Source organism: Nymphaea colorata, chromosome 8 (assembly GCF_008831285.2).
Source record: "Nymphaea colorata isolate Beijing-Zhang1983 chromosome 8, ASM883128v2, whole genome shotgun sequence".
In the NCBI taxonomy this organism is placed as follows: Eukaryota; Viridiplantae; Streptophyta; class Magnoliopsida; order Nymphaeales; family Nymphaeaceae; genus Nymphaea; species Nymphaea colorata.
In genome coordinates, this window is record NC_045145.1 from 3,795,466 (window position 1) to 3,812,689 (window position 17,224).

At 37.7% G+C, this 17,224-nt stretch overlaps 1 protein-coding gene across 2 annotated transcripts; it reads left to right on the forward strand.

Moving 5' to 3' along the window:
• Window positions 1-9,568: 9,568 nt before the first annotated feature.
• Window positions 9,569-12,463, forward strand: LOC116258461 (uncharacterized). Of its 2 annotated transcripts, none has more exons than XM_031635625.2 (2): window positions 9,569-9,701; window positions 10,111-12,463. In XM_031635625.2, the coding sequence occupies exon 2, from the start codon at window positions 10,320-10,322 to the stop codon at window positions 11,985-11,987; it is 1,668 nt and encodes a 555-aa protein (XP_031491485.1). In that variant the 5' UTR covers window positions 9,569-9,701; window positions 10,111-10,319; the 3' UTR covers window positions 11,988-12,463. The 2 variants fall into 2 exon arrangements, with proteins under 2 accessions (XP_031491485.1, XP_049934946.1); XM_050078989.1 differs by lacking the exon at window positions 9,569-9,701 and adding an exon at window positions 9,728-9,983.
• Window positions 12,464-17,224: the final 4,761 nt, after the last annotated feature.

Sequence of the window (17,224 nt, forward strand, 5' to 3'; positions counted from 1 at the left end):
AAGTCTTCTATCAAAGAATGGTTGTGTGTGTGTGTATATATATATATATATATATAGAGAGAGAGAGAGAGAGAGAGAGGAAAAAGAGGTATTGAAGGAGAAATATGATCTCACGAAGGAGCCAAGCAGGCAACGAGAGATCACATCGATAGGCACACTTTTTTTGGGATCAAAATGAGGGAAGATGTAAAACAAATGAAATAAAATAAATACTAAGCGACAATGTGAAACTCGATCTCAGAAAACATCCCATTTCCGTTAGAGTGAGTGGCAATCTGACAAGTCTTCTGTCTAATAATGGCTATATATATATATATATATATATATATATATATATATATATATATATATATATATATAGAGAGAGAGAGAGAGAGAGAGAGAGAGAGAGAGAGGAAAAAAGAGGTATAAAAGGTAAATTATAATATCACGAGGAAGCCCAAGCAGATTACTAAAAGTCACATCGATAAGCTCACTTTTGGCATGAAAATGAGAGAAGATGTGAAGCAAATGAAATATAATAAACACTAAGCAACATTGTGGAACTCGATCTCAGAAAACTTCCCATTTTCGTTCAGAGAGAGCTACAATCTGACAAGTCTTCTGTCAAAGAATGATTGTGGCTATATATATGTATTTATAGAGTGCATACAGTTTTGATCTTATGTGTGCATTCGGACTTAGTGACATTTCATAAATTTGGTACATTTACAAGTATCACATTCTTAAATGACAGTCACGTAGATACGGGTATGAGTATAGCGAGGCAAGTATGAGTACAGTATAAATGCATCTATTACATATATTATAATCCACAAATTATTCTCAAAATTAAAGAAAAATCAGAGAAAAATATAAACTCTAGACAGATGGAAAACCAAGAAAAAGGAAAAATCAAAATTTAAGTATTAAGTTTTTAAGTTTTAGAATATAGTCATTACCCACATACCTGTGTCGCCGTACCCACAGATACGAGTTCTTGGACAGGTCACGTGCGCGTACCCGTGTGACTTAGTTCACAAGTAATGGATATGTGAAGAGATGAATGGTTGCCATGAATCATATTCTCTTCCATCTCCTAGAAAGATGAAAAAACCCCACAAATTGGTTTGGATATATATATAGCCAACTTCATTCCAACAATGCCTCTATTTTTCAGGTAACTACAACGAGATCATATCCAGATCCAGATTCAAATATAGTGAATCCAAAAACAACAAGACCGAAGAACACCAGCAGCATTCTTTTAGACACCAAGTTCATGAACCCTCTTTTTTCTCTGCTGGTATGACTGTGGCTTGAGTTTTTTGACCTGTTTTCTTTGCCCCCCTTGGGGTTAACTCAGAATCCATGAATTTCCAAACTCTTTGTTTGGAAGGTAAGTATCATGCCAGGGGCGTGTCCATAAGGGTGAGCGTCGGGCTGCGGGCCTGTCGGGCTTTCAGGCCAGTTCCGGGCCCGATAAGTTTTTTATTTTTTTATTATATATATATATATATTTATTTATTTATTTTATTTATTTTCTTAAATTAAACCTAGCCTAAGCTGAACCAGGCCACCAAATTGGATCCCGGGCCCAACTCCGAACCGAGCCAGCCTGGCCCCGCTCAGCCCGATGCCAAATGAAAATTTTTTATAATTATGCATATAAAATTTTAACTTTCCAAAATTTGAGCGCAGATAATGGCTCCTGCCCACCCTCACTTGGCTCCGCCCCTACAACAGACCATATATGCTATCTAAATGGGTGCACTCGGCCTGATGATCTATAATGCTTTTGTGAGACAAAGGCACTCCTGAGTCCAGTTGGGGCAGCTCCTATGGCTGGACTGGGGGCCTAAGTCCATTTTCTATTTACTGCCTACATAGGCCCACATGTAGCTTAGCCACTCGGTGCACCTTCTCCTCCAACTATGCGTATGGACCCGGCCAAGGGCTATAGGGCCTACTATTGCACAGTGTTCTTACAAAAAGGAGAAAGGTACTTGACTACTTGGTTTGAGTACTAGATTCCGCCTTTTTCCATGCTCCACCCTTATTTGATGCTCGGCCCCGAGCACTCACAAAGTGATCTCACTTTTGGTACCTTCATTTTGCTGCATACACATACACACACACTTTCTCTCTCTTTTTCTGCCAAGTGATAGGTAGCGCAACCAATTGGGTTGGGTGGCATGCTATAACTAGGTCCTCAATTCAAACCTTAGAAGGTGTTATCTTGACTGTGGAATGTTTTGGGATTATGAGTGCTTATATGGAGGTTAAGTGAACCGGTTCTTGTTTCTCTCTCTTCTCCCCCATCTCTCTTTCTCTTCCCATTTCTTTTGCATATATTTTTTTTTTGTCTTGTGACATCTTGCCATTCTGATAATATACTTATATTTTATAAAAGCCAAAGTGCTTTTTGTTGGGCCAGCTCTTGAATTTGAGTAAGCTGGTACTTATTTGGCTCGTGAAGTAAAGCATCTCGGATTTAGGCCTGTTTGTTGTATTTATATGTTGGCAATGAAATTTCAATGAGATAGGAATATCAAGTGACAAGTTAACAAGAATTTAATGGACTAAATCTCATAATTTATCTATTAACCTTTAAGAATTATATCTTGAAAGTATTCTACAAAGCAGAGGTTGGATTTTGAAGCTGGTGACTTGCATAGAACACCTTAGGTTGCATTTGATAGCCTTAGATCTTAAATTTGAGACTGCATTAAAAGGTGTGCTTTGGGAGATGGTCAATTTTAACAAACTAGGATCTCAGTAGCATGGATTAAATCTATGCTATATATTAAAAACCATGGATTTAAGGTCAGATGGAGGGGAGGTCGGACCTTAAATCCATCGAGATCTCGAATCACTTTGGATCTGAGATCTGCAGTGAAATAAACATAAGATAATGATTTTGCAACTGAGCTTATTGTGCTTGAAAAACAGCTAGCTTATCTAACTATTAATTTTATTTCGTAAAAAATGTGGTGTAATCTGATTTGGGTTTTCGAAATGTTGTTAATTTGATGCCCTCCAGTTCATGGTTTTAGTGGATCTAGTTTAGATTTGGATCAAGATAAGGTAGAATATTTTTCTCACATGCCAAAAGACTTTTTGTTTTCCTATTGCATCTCTCGTTATTGCCTTCCAATATAGATCTGGGTCCCATCGATCCCTTTTGTGTCGGTTTTGGATCCGAATATTATAGATACGGGGTTGGGATAGTTTGCAAATTCAGCGTCTTAATGTGCATTCATTTAAATTGTGAATACTTCGAACGGTGATCAGGATTTGGACCAGTATTTTGCGTCAGATCTATTCTTGATCTGGACGATGATCAGATCCAGTTGCCTCATTTTTCAGAAGAAAAAAAAGAAGCAGGTACTGCTGTCTTGCATCCAGATTTGGACATGGCAACCAAGAATTTAATGCCAAGTAAACCAGGTTTATTAATAATCAGATTCCAATTTTTAGTTAGCGTTTGGATAACACCTTGAAAATGTCAATTTTCCTAAATCCTGGATTTGCAAAAGCTTTTTCTTTAATGAGTTTTTGAAAAAATGGGCGTGACAGATTTGTCAAAAAACACCATTTTTTTTCACTTAGGTTGTGTTTGTTTCACTTAGGTCCACCGTGATATGAGGAGTTCAGATCCATGGTTCACCACCCCCAATATAATATATATATATATATATATATATATATATATACCTCAGTTTAAATGAGATCTCTCAAAACATACCTTTTTTATGCAGCGTTGAATTTTTTAAATCCAAGGCTATCAAACACAACCTTATGTTAAAAGAATGTGTTTTTAAGAAACCATGTTTCTTAAAATCACATTTAGAATGCACCCAAACACCCTCAAAGCAACATTTTGGAGGGAAAATGCCCTTCTTCATCTAAAATGCTATTGTTGGTGTGCATTGATCTGTTTAATCTGACTATTAAATGAGTTGGTGTTGGTGTGTTTACTTGAACAGCAACCATTTGCTCCTCAATTGATGTAGAACTTCAACTTTTCTTTTTGGATCGATGGAAAATCCGTAATGGAATCATCTCATGCTTAATAATAAAACTCTCTTAGTGTTTTTTTTTTTTAGGATCCTTGAGAGTGTTGTTTGGCAGTAAAAACAATTTATAAGCATTGTATAAATCTGACCTAAAGATTGAGATGTATTCATGAAACAATTGTTTTGATGCTCCATGAATTTGCCCTAATTTTAGGATAGGTTCATGAAATATCTATAATGTGTGTCTGCTGTCAAATGATCTCTTAGGGGTTGTTTGACATTGGGAATACTTCGTAAGTGTTTTATGAATCTGTCTTAAAGATTATGATATAAAGATTGATTGAGGTGTATTTATGGAACACGTAAGTGTCTTATGAATATGTCTCAAAGATTATAAAATAAAGATTGTTGTCAAATGATCTCTTAGGGGTTGTTTGGCATTGAAAATATTTCGTAAGTGTTTTATAAACCCGTCTCAAAAACATTAGAGTACGTTCATGAAATATTATTGTTTTATAAATCTGTTTTGAAATTTGGAATAAACTCATGAAACATTCACGAAGTGTTCTTGCTCCAAATCCAAATGACCACTAACATTTGAACTTTTAGCTTGTACCAATGAGATCTGAACCATGACTATAAACCAATTATGTTAGAACCACCACTGGAGGAAAAAATGGCCTGCATGAACTAGGTGGCAACTTGATGTGATTGGTTACCAGCAGGAGCTGCCATATATTGATCATAATTTTGCTTATTTTTTTGGTTTTTTATATATTTTCTGTTTATTTTAAAAAATATTATAATTTGGGATATTTGATCTAATTTCTAATTTTTAAACCCTTTGGGGTTTAGCTGATGGCAGCTTTGTGATCAGCCAATTTCACATCATGTCAACCCATCTTCTCAATGACAATGAAAGCTACATCGATTTGATGTCCGTAATGATTGAAATCCTAGGGTTTTACTCACAGCTTAATTTAATCATGGACCATCTGTCTTCAGAAGGTGTAGCATAACTTGTGGGCTGACAATGTGTTTTTATTTTGATACATATAGATGTTAAACTAAAAATAGTGTTACATGTAGGTTGAAAGGTGTATCGTAGAACCACTCACCTTTCCTTGTAGTTTTGGACTTGAAATTCCCTTTGGTTCACTGGAAAAAATCAACAAACGGCAACACCACTAAGCCTGGGCACCAGGCCGGGCTGCCGGTGGGTACCCAGTACCCGGCTCGACTCAGAATCAAACCTAGGCTTGAGCTCAAAAAAAAGAGCAACGGGTCAACCCGATGCCCGGGCTTAAACACCACACCAACAACAACAATAATAATGTATCTAAAGATGTCACGCCAACCTGGTAAGCAGAAACATCATACAAGCCAACGATTGGCCTCCGGAATCATTATTAACAACATTGGACATGATTGCCCTTTGAAGGAAGGTGTTAGGTAGACTGGTAGGCTGCCGGTGCATGTCCAATTTTGGTAACCGGAAAGAACCAGGTTGCCTTGTCCATTTCCAAGCCGTAAGTGCAAGGAAATGCAAGCATGATATCACCAACTCCTTGCAATGGCGTCCGCGTGAGCTTGCTTCTTAAAAGCTCCATTTAAATGCTAATAAAAGGGCAAATTCAACCTTGTAACTGGTTTTCTCTCTCTCTCTCTCTCTCTATATATATATATATATATATATATATATATATATATATTAGAAGATATGCTATAAGAGGTAGAAGATTCCTCCATCTAGACCTGAACAAAGAAATTCATAAATTATATGTACATAAGAAAAGTTAACGTTGTTGAATACTGCTGGGTGACTAAAATTTAAAAAATTATTGTTAAGAAGAAAAAAATTGCTAAAAACATCATAAAAGTAGTCACACCATAAACTTTTGCTAATGTCAATATAGTGGCTGTTTTTTTAGTGACAAATTTTTAACTTTTAACCATGCCATCTAAAAGGCATACATATAATGAGAGGTAGCATATCTTCTAATACATTATTATACATATATATATATATATATATATATATATATATATATATATATATATATATATATATATATATTGGTCAAGTTCTTAAGGATATGATCTCAAGTGTCATTAAATAAAATGACAAAGCCAAACGAACGCTTCTATCTTACCTTTAAATTAGATTGGCCTCTCATATATTATAAAATGAGCCATTTACTATTTGGATTTAGGAATCTCTTGCGCTTAGAATCATAATGAGGTCAGGCATGGTTTTAAAATAATCAATGCGACAGGAACAACTACTTCTTATTTAAATAATCAAGGAATATTATATGCAGAGAATGGTGGCGCATCAGAGTTGTGCAGTGTACGTACTCCACCCTTGAAACTGATCGATCGGGCGATGGAAACAATTTAACGGAAGTGGAATGGCAAAGGTTGTTTGGTAACTAGAAAAAGTTATCCCACACATGGATTCAAACACGTAACAATGGAAATGAAGGGCCTTACGGTTGAACAAGTCGCAGTTCTTCCATATTCAAGCGTTCAAGAGAATGTTCATTTTGTTTTTAAGAAAATACCAACACCATTATCTTAATTAACAAAAAATTAGTCCTAACTAAGGGAGTCGGCACAACGGACACTGGTTGGTAGGCAGTTTCTATGTTCAACTCTCTGTGCTGTAAAAGGAAAGAGAACACTGATGTACAGGGGGGCTGAGCCAATGTAGGGCCCGCTTGGGCCTCCCCACCTCAAAAAAGTTCTTTTAAAAATTACATGTAAATTTTAAAAAATTTCACTTGTTTTGTATAAAAATTTTGAAAAATGATATTTCAGCCCTAATCAAAATCTAAAAACTTTAATTTGGCATGCTTCATGAAAAAATTATGGCTCTGCCCCTGCTGATATACGCATTAAAGCATATAGAGAAGTATCACCTTGAGCCTGATACCTAAAGGGATAAAGGGAGGGCGAAGGCATTGGCTCTGGGTGTTGCCGAAATTAACAAAAGTAGTTTTTAAAGTCTAGTCATGCAAATGAGTTGAAAGGCAAGTGTTGCATAAATTGAATTAGAGCAAAAAATGAGGACTCAGCTTGCATAGGCCATTAATTAGCTTGTTTAATCACATATTTAGAAAATTAACCTTCCACATTAACTGTTTTTCCTTAGAAAATGTATTATTCATATACTGGGTGTTTATTTAGAACAGTTCTTTGCTTTAAGCTTCATGAGTCTCGAGCTAAGTGAAGCGGAGCTCAACTCTTAAGTTTTGAGCTCAAGCTGGCCCAGGGTAACAGTCTAACTGGGCTCGTGAAACACTCTTAAGCAGAACCTTGCACATTTTGAAGTCTCAGGTTCACTGCTCCAACTCCATGCAAACACCTTAATTTAGCTTTCAATTTTTAGTCTCTTTTCATCTCTGGCTCACCTAGTTGGCAGCAGAGCGAGGAATTCTTTCGTTAGCAAATTTTTAGTTGCAGGGACCGAAACTATACTTTCAAATTTTTTAACAAAGACCAAAATATAATTTTTCATATTTTTTTATATAGATTAAACTAGAATTTATAAAATTTACATATAAATTTTATAAATATGAAAGAAATTGCCTATGCCCTTGTGTGGTAGGCTTGCTAGTAGTGAGAAATTGAAATTATCATGGATGTTACCGGATCACTAAATATTTAAAACTTGTCATAATGGTCACTAAATATGAATTCTTAGTTGTCATTATTTTTTTTGCCACCTGAAATTATTGTAATTCTGATGAAACCAACTTGATACGTGCAGTTGGGATGTATAAAATAACAGAATTCTAAAAGAATCTCAAAAATGTACTGTATTGATCAAACATTACAAAATAAAATATGATTTAATATTTGTTGTCTCATAAGTTTCAATTTGTATGTCGAATTTTCACAGGTCCTTTAATCTTTAATTTTGAAACATATCCTTATGAGGGAATTCATTAGTTTCGCAAGAGAAACCTCGCGATCCAGACGCAACAAAGATTTTATGAGGATTTACGGTCGATCGTTCTACATTGGTTTGAATCTATGAAATACTGAGAGGCATTAAATTTTCACCCCTCTTTCAGACTTGCGAGCCTTTCGAGTTTATTATAAGTGAAATCAGTTTCAAAAAACCTGGTCAAAATGTAACTGAACAGTAAAAAACTGTGTACTGTTGAATCTGACCAAACGTAAAAAGTTAATATAAACCAAACGTTTGTATCAACACTTTCCTATTTTTAACATCAGATTATATATATATATATATATATATATATATATATATATATATATATATATATATATATATATATATATATATATGCATTGATTGCTAGAAGCTCAACAAATCATGGAAACAAACAGAGACATCCTCACTTACCAGTTTGCAGACGCCAACTTAACCATACATATATATATTTGACCACTAGTACACCATTAGGTCTAACAATATATTGAATTGTTGCTACTTTGCATATAATAATGCTTACTCTCTAATAAACTAATCGACCATTTGAATTCGTCAATCGATATCTAACGAATTAAAAATCAAACCGATACGGTCCGTGAATCAGCTTGATGTACTACTGTGGATAATTGTCTGCTCCACTTAACCTGCACATGAACACTTTCCTTGAGGAAGAAGAAGAGGACCACCCAAATGAAATAATGAAGATCAGTAACAACAAGGCAACGAACATGATAAATAAATGGCAATGGTTGGCGAGTTACGTAATCTAAAGAAGGCGCTTCTTTTTATGGGGTAAGCTGAGGTTAGGCTGACCTCTGCTAAGTTCTATGCCGAGATATGCGGTGAGTGTTCGAAAAAAGTTCGAACCCCCAACTTCCTTTTAATTAACATGAAACTCTTAAGCACGATTCCTCTTGATAGAGATAGAGAAACAGAGTTTTTGGTTTGTTGGCATATAAAGATCAAGTAATTCGAACACCCCACTTGCTTTTAACATGAAAATCTTAAGCGCGCTTCCTCTTGATGCAGAAGAAACAGTGTTTCTGTTCGTTGGTACATAAAGAGAGAGTAGTTTTGAAATTTTAGCTCTCGACTTCCTTTTAACAAGAAATGCTTAAGTCTAATTTCTCTCGACAGGGAAGTAGAGTTTTTGTTAGTTGGCATATAAAGATCAAGTAATTCGAACTCCCAACTTCCTTTTAACATGAAAATGTTAAGCTCAATTCCTCTTGATGCAGAAGAAATAGAGTTTCTGTTTGTTGGTATATAAAGATCGAGTAGTTTCGAAATTTGAACCCTCGATTTCCATTTAACACGAAACTCTTAAACTTAATTCCTCTTGATAGAGAAACAGAGTTTTTGTTTGTTGGCATATACAGAAAGTAATTGGCGATCGAATCATCAAATTCCTGAGATTTCCTTTCCCATGAATTTTTTCTGTGAAAACGGACTCATGATACAAACATTTCATTGGTGTGGGAAGAAATTGAAGATAAATGAAGAGAGGGGGAAGGGGACGGAGAGAGGGAGAGGAGGGTGGCCACAAGAAAAGTCCAAAAGAATAACGGTAGCGGAGGTTCGAACCCTTGCAGTCGGGGGGTGTTGGCTTCCGATGATGAGGAGGAGGAGGGGGAGAAAGAGAAGGACAAAAGGGAAGGAATAGTTAGCGGACGGTTTGGTCCATTCCCCACATAGGGATGCTAAGTGGAAGATCCTACAAAGCAAGGCCGTTGGATGAGGTGGCGTACGCATCTCACTCCTCTACACGTGCTCCGCTTCCTATCTTTGCTTTCCTTTTTTTCTTTTATCTTTGCTTCCATGCATGGTATTTTTCTTCGGCAGCCCTGCTTCTTCTTCTCCTTCCGCAGAGAGAAGGGGAGAGAATGAGGGAGGGAGCTTTTACTCGTTTCTCTGCTACCTCCATCATTGAATTTGATCTCCTTGCACCAGGAAAAGATGAATCGGGGTTGTGCAATTTAGCAGTTTTCAGCTGTTAGGATCTTGTTCCTGCTTGTTGAGAAGTTGGTTTCTTCTGTAACATCTTTTTAGTGATTTTGATTTGTTTCTTCTGTTGTCATTTGCTCTGTCCAATAGAAGGTTTTGCTTCGATCAGTCTTCTGATTCGGAATTCCGACTACCCATTTGCAGGAAGCGAGTGATCTTGTTCTTGGATCTTGTTCTTTCTCGGAAACTGAAGCTTGGTGCCTCTGCAAACTCCATACTTCATTTGGGGCTTTTTTCGTTTCTTATTTCGAACTGAGGGATCCAACCAAGTTGAGAATTTTCTCTTAATTCGGTACCGGTTGGCTAGACTTCTTGTCTGTTTCTGGGGGTGGCGAATTCTGAGTGGTTCTGGGATGGAGGATAAGCGAGAGTACAGGCATTCTTGCAAGTACTGCAAGAAGAAGTTCATGTGTGGGAGGGCGCTTGGTGGGCACATGAGGTCTCACATGACGATGCCATCGACTGATGCAGATGAGGGGTGCCCGATGGGGAAGGTTGGTAATGGAGGGGACGAGGAAGCGGGTGGTTCTGAGAGTCACAAGCAGGGTGCGTATGGATTGAGGGAGAACCCCAAGAAGTCATGGAGGTTCTCCGATTCGGTTCGTTTAGCTGCTAAAGACAGCAGAATTTGTAAAGATTGCGGTAAGTGGTTCCCTTCGTTGAGGGCACTGTTTGGTCATATGAGGAGCCATTCCAGAGGGAAGAGTTCACAACAGAGCTTCGTCGAGGGGCCGTGTGTGGAAGAGCAGAAGCAGATGAACGTTGTGGACGGTCATTCCGATAACGAATGTGGACTGAAGAGGAGGCGATCGAAGAGAATCTCTAGGCAAACTGCATCTTCGTCCGTCTCTGGTTTTTCCGGCGTGAATTCTTCTTGTGATATTGAGCAAGAGCAGGAAGATGTAGCTATTTCTTTGATGATGTTGTCTAGGGATGTTTGGAACGATACTTCGCGAGAGAACTTACTGGACTCTTCTGATGATGCTTCTGCGTCACGGGAGCTTAGATCAGGCTTTAAGAAGGAAGCTGATGAAGAAAACATGAAACATGTCGATGCCGATGTTCGTCCGCAGAAGAAGCACAGGAATGATTTTTTCCAGTCACAGCTGGATGTTGATGAGAATGGTACTAGTAGACATGCGTTCAATGTGTCTAAAAAGGCTAAATCCGATGTCCGTAGCGGATCGTATGAGCGCAGGAACAATGCTGTCTCTCTAAATGGATTCAAGAAAGAGCCGGTCAATGATTGTGAAGAACTGGGGTCTGAATTTTCGGATTCAGAACTGGAGAGGGATTCTTTTAGACATGGTAGATTGAATTTCTTTGCTAGCGAACAAGGAAGGACTGCCCACAAAAGTACGAGGCATGATTCCTCTGACTCGAGTTTGGGAAAGCAGCCGTTCAAGCAAGCAAGATATGAGTGTACTACTTGCAACAAGGTTTTTCATTCGTACCAGGCACTTGGGGGGCACAGGGCAAGTCACAAGAAGGTGAAAGGCTGTTTCTCAAAGATCGACTACAGTGAGAACAGTAGCGCTGAGAACAACGACTTGCTTCCAGACCAAGTTGATACAGCCATGGCAGAAAAGAAGCCCTTGATAGAGAACGCGAAAGCCGATGATGAAGCGGACAATGGATCGGTGAAGAGGGCAAAATTGCATCAGTGCCCAATGTGTTTGAAGGTATTCGCTTCTGGGCAAGCATTAGGAGGACACAAGAGGTCCCATCTTTTCCCAAATGGAGATGCTGAGTTCAGAGAAAATGCTTGTAGGCCAGTCGGGATTCCACAGCAGATGCCTGTAATTGCAGATCTTCTCGATCTTAACCTTCCTGCTCCTCATGATGAAGAAGTCAATGGTCATTCTGAATTTAAATCTTTGTGGGGCAGTGATGATCAGAAGCGTAATGTGATCGAAAAGAAGGAGGAAGCCCAACTTGCTGCAGAGAATTCTATCGTCAGCAGAAAGCGTGCTGATCTACATCGTATACGGCCTCTTCCACCACCATGCCTGCAAGTTTAGACTCAAACTTGACGGAAATCGAGATGAAGCGAATTAATTTTGTTTTAGTTGGCAGGAAATGATGCAAGTTGAAGGCTCATTTGGCGTTATTTTTTTCCCCCATGCCTATTCCGTTCTTCATCTACCTGGGTCTTATGAACGGAGTTTGATGCAGACAATAGCGGAGTTTCGATAGGAAACAAGAGTGTAAATATGCTTCATGGTTCTTTTCTTCGTTTTCCTCTTTTCTAATTCATTTTTTCTTGAATTGCTATGCCGGAAAGGTAACAGGGTGAGATCTCCTCATCAAGCGCCTGGCAGCGGTCCTCTGTTTCTCCTTCCTCTTTTCTTGTATACGTTCAGTACCTGTTTCTCTCTTTTTCACTCTTCTTTTTATACTGTCAGTACTCTTAAGAATTTCGATTGCGAATAACGTGCTAAGGTGAGAGAGATGTTACATTGTTATTTGAATTGTTAATGAAGCTCATTTACTGCAAGCAAGCAGCCACTGATTCAAATTGTGTAGCTGATATCTGTTATTTCTGTTAAATTTCTTAGTCTGTGGCGAGTGGTGACCATTATCATATAATGTATCTTCTTTCAAATGAATGTTATCTGGCTAATGTTTGGCTTGTCTCAGTGGCTATCTGTAGTCGACTAATTTTTAGAATGTCTTAGGAATTCTCTTCCCTACAGTACAGGACGTTTTTAGGAACTCTTCATCAATGTGCAGCATCCTTCATAGTAGAGAATTCATCTGTGTTTTTCCCCAGTAAGTTGTTGCAGTAAGAATGTTTTGGAAGATCAAGATGGTACTGGTTGCCACTGTAAATGATAGTTTCCCCAAATCGTACTGCAAAGAGGCATAGTAGAATTGCTTTTTCTTGATATATTTTTTATGGTCTGGAATGTAACACCATAAACTATAAATTTCTTGGCACAGTGTTACTGCGTTTAGCCATTGCCAGGTTCAAGGAAGTGCTCATCATCATGGGCCTTCTTGATAATTTTAAGGCTTGTGCTTCTGAAGGGGAGACATGTGGCATACACGTGGATATCTTTTTCATGCTCGATAATGGATGATTCTTTTTAATTGTGTCAATAATAGCTGATTATTGTTAATTGTACTTTACTGTTTATTTAGAGCTTTGTCCTCATGTTCAAGACCAGTACTACCCGAAGAGCATCCTTGAAACAGTGGGATGCAGAGGCCAGATACCCAACTGCTTGTTTCTTGGCGGAACTAAACCAAGACCATATGATCTCTGCTACTTAGCTTCCCTACTTCTGCAGGAAATGTAACACGTCGAAGCCCTACCAGTCGTATATTGAGATCACAGGCCCTCTGTTTTTGCAGTATTAGAGCTGAATGGTATGCAATTCATGCAAGGATCCTTGTCATTCTTTGTTTGGTAAATGTTACAACTTACAACTGCGCGCATTTTATTATTGGCTTGAAACATTAATTTTTTTCTGATTGTTGCTCGTCTTCACTACCAACTTGGGAAAAATTAAGTGGGACTCTTTTTTTCTTAATTAGATTAATAACTCACTCTCCATACCTTTAGTTTAACACCGTTTCTGATGCTTCTGAGGATCTTCATCTCTCCGACAGTCCCATTTAAAAAATGAAAATATAAGCAGATGGAATCTCTCTCTCTCTCTCTCTCTCTAGTACTCCACTGAGAAAGAAACACTCGACAGCGTCTCTTTCTACAGATTCCTGATATTCTGGACTGCCAGGTTGTGTCTAGGCTTGCTTGATCTCCTTGTTTCTTCCAGTCATGTGAGGGATCATCTCAGTCCAAAACTCCCCAAAAAGCAGCTAATCTGGAGCCAGTTTTTTTAGCCTAAAGTTAGATTGTTGCTTAAGAATTCTGCCCCATCATGCTGATGAAGCAAAAGGGCTCTTGTGGGGGCAACTTCCTTTTTTCTCAGTAAAGTGTACTTGAAGCTGCTCCTTGCAGAATAGATGACCTTGTCTGGTTCTTTGAAAGTCAGAGTGTGGTAAATACAAGTCTCTCTTTCTGTGCTTCCATGAATGCAAGTGAAGCAACACACATGAGAGTAAAGTAATTGATCCACTGCCCCCTTGTTGCCTGCCTTTCTTTTGCTAAATGCATAGGGATCAGTGAGAATTTGAAGTTTGTGGAAATAAGCTTTGGAGGGCAATAATTGGGTTGTGAGCACAGCAAACAGGGAACATGGGACTTGAATTTTATATGTGAAAGGGCATGTGACCCTCTAGTGAGTTGGCTTTTACCTGCCAAAAGCCTAACCATCTCTTTTTTATAATATGGGGATCTTGGCTCCCTGCTTTTCCTTTACTTGACAGTACTTATTGTTACTCTGCTTGGTTTGCAATCTAAGAATTAACCACAGCTTTAAAAGCCAAGAAGCACAATGACAAATGTGGGACTCTTTTTCTTTCGAAAGAACTTGAAGAAAAAGGAAAAACCAGACGGTACATTGCTGTTTAAGATTTGGATGTATGTAGAAATTTTAAATTTTCTATGTTTTCCGCCGTTTTGACTATAAACAATTGAATATATATAATACAAGGAGGAATCAAAAATGGCTAGTTACCTTTATGGTTGGATGGTGTTTTTCTGTTTTGTGTAACTAAAAACCATCTTAAAATGTGCATTAACAACGACAATCGGTTGTTTGACCACACATATTAGTGATGGAATGTATTTTTGCAGCAGTTTTCAATACACAAAATTTAAAAAAAGAACACACACACACACACAACCATCCAGATACAGAGGTAGGTAGCCGGCTGATTTCAAATTTTCATAATAAGAAATATTCAATCAGTGGTGGATCCACAATTTTTTGGCTATGGGGCACTCTTATAGAAATTCTCATTTTTGAAGGTGCATAATCTATATAAATAAATAAATAATTGTAAGAAATCTATGTAAAAATATGAAAAATAAATAAAAAAAATTTTGCTGGAGTGGGCCACGCCAGCTTATATGGAGTTCCTCTAATAATAGCTGGTCGGACCAGTGACTGGTAGGTAGCCAGTCCTTGGTTCAACTTTCATGGGCATCAACCCCTACACAAACCGACACAACCCTAGCTCCACCTTAAGTGTTCTACCGCATAGCAATTGGCCATTTTTGTTTGTTTAATAGCAAAAAAAGGTCCAGTTGACCATAGATCACCAAAAAACCATGTGTAATTGTATATGAAAAAGGTTGGATAAGGCAAATTGTTGAATAATATATGAATGGGTTTTAATAATTGTGAACTTAACTACCATTTATGAAAACATATGAAAATCTATATGGGCAATATTTTTTGTTCGACCAGACACATTTGCAAGAATAATTTTCATAGAGGTACGAGAACATGGATACTTTTGCCTCTTCATGTCTACGATTTATGTTCTAAATACAAATGAGAAAAAGGTAATTCGCACACTAATGCTAACTAGATGAATGATCAGAGACTGATTGGATTGTAATCAAATGTTATTAATTGTATCTGCTTTCAGGGTGTTCACGTATTTGGATTAGAATTTAAATTCAAATGTGAATGAAGAAGCATATCTCAATCCAACTTTGAAATTTGATTTCTCAATATGAATCTGATATTTGAATTCAAATCCAAATCCAAATCCAAATCTAAAATTTAAACCGAATCCAACTGACTTTCAAAATGTAAGGGCACTAGATATAAGATATTTGTTTAAAACTAAATCTGACCTGAATCCGGATCTGAATCTGACTGGATGTTTATGTATAAACAAACCTTGGTAGGGTTATGTCTAACTTCACATTCATTAATACCATGATAAATTTTACATCTTCCTTGCTCCTGCCTCTTCAAATCTTTTTTCTAGTATCCACTTGTTGCAATGGGAAATTTGCTATTCTAAATTTTCACGTGCAAATAGGATTACCATGGATCGGAACAACTTTCACCTTTTGAATTTTATATCTTACTTAGGGTATACCACCTCTGGTCGAGAAGTTTTGTTGCGCACCCAGAGCTCAAGGTCACTCCCCTGCCCTATAGTCCAGACATACTTTGTTGGGTGCAAGAATAGCTAGGGATGTAAACTAAGTCACCAGACTCTTCTATTTTACTGTCGCACCCAAGTCGCATCGAGTCGGGTGCGCACCACCGAACATGGGTGCTGCTCCAACTCACACCCGAGCCCAATTAAAATGTCATATTACTAAATTACTTATATAATATATGTTGTTTTGATATTTTTCTATGCAATACAATTATTCAAGTGTGTTATATACATTAATAACTAAATTGTAATAATAATATATACATACGTATTCTGTTATATATATAATAAATTAAAAAATAATAATAATAAAATACCCTCTTCGCACCGTCGCACCTAAATTTTTTGGGATGTACCGCTCCAGCTCCGGCACCTGCACCCTACTCTGGTGACATAGAATGTAAATTGATCATATTCTAATTGAAAATACCCTTTTAACCATATCCGTTTTTTTTTATATTCACATATTTGGATTTGAATATGAATAAAGAAAAATCATATTTGAAGGCTATTTAAAGGTCGGTCGTTAACTTCATTCTCATATGTACTTAAGCCTGGGCACCGGACAGGGCCATTGCTGGGTACTCGATACTGGCTCCACTCATGCCCGGGCCCCGAAAAAGGGGAACCCGGGCCGGCCCTCTAATTTATTGAGTCGGCCCGGGTCAGCCCAATAATTTATCAAGATAGGGCCGGCTCGAATGGGCCCGATAATGAATTATTTTTTAATTTTTTTATCAATTTTGATATATATTTATAATATTTATTATAATTAATTATATTTATATAATTTTTTATTTAAAATATATATTTTTAAATAAAATCGAGCCAGGCTCGGGCTAGGGTTTTTCGAGTCGGGTTGGGCCCGGGCTCGGGTTTTGGATGTCTAGCCAGCCCGATGCCCAGAGTTGTATCTTCTGGACTGCAAACAGTGAATGTGTGTTGCACCTCAATTGATGAGTATTCCGCTTCCCACCCAAGTTCTGAAGCAGCTCGAAGGTGAGGGAGGAGGCGGTTTCGACCTCTCATTGAATTGTCATCTTAAAATGCCTTACAACTTTTTAACATTTGTGGTAAAGAGTGGTTGTTCAATATGTTAAATATTTAAGGAACCTTAATCAGTATAGGTGATAGGATTAATTATTGCTCAAGAGAATTATAAAGTGAAGGAGGGTTATATCCAAGAGTGATGACACAATAGACGGGATAGGATATGGTAAGCAGC

What these genes read in the sequence shown, in the direction of transcription:
- LOC116258461 (XM_031635625.2), top strand. Translation starts at nt 10,320, where the DNA reads ATGGAGGATAAGCGAGAGTACAGGCATTCTTGCAAGTACTGCAAGAAG.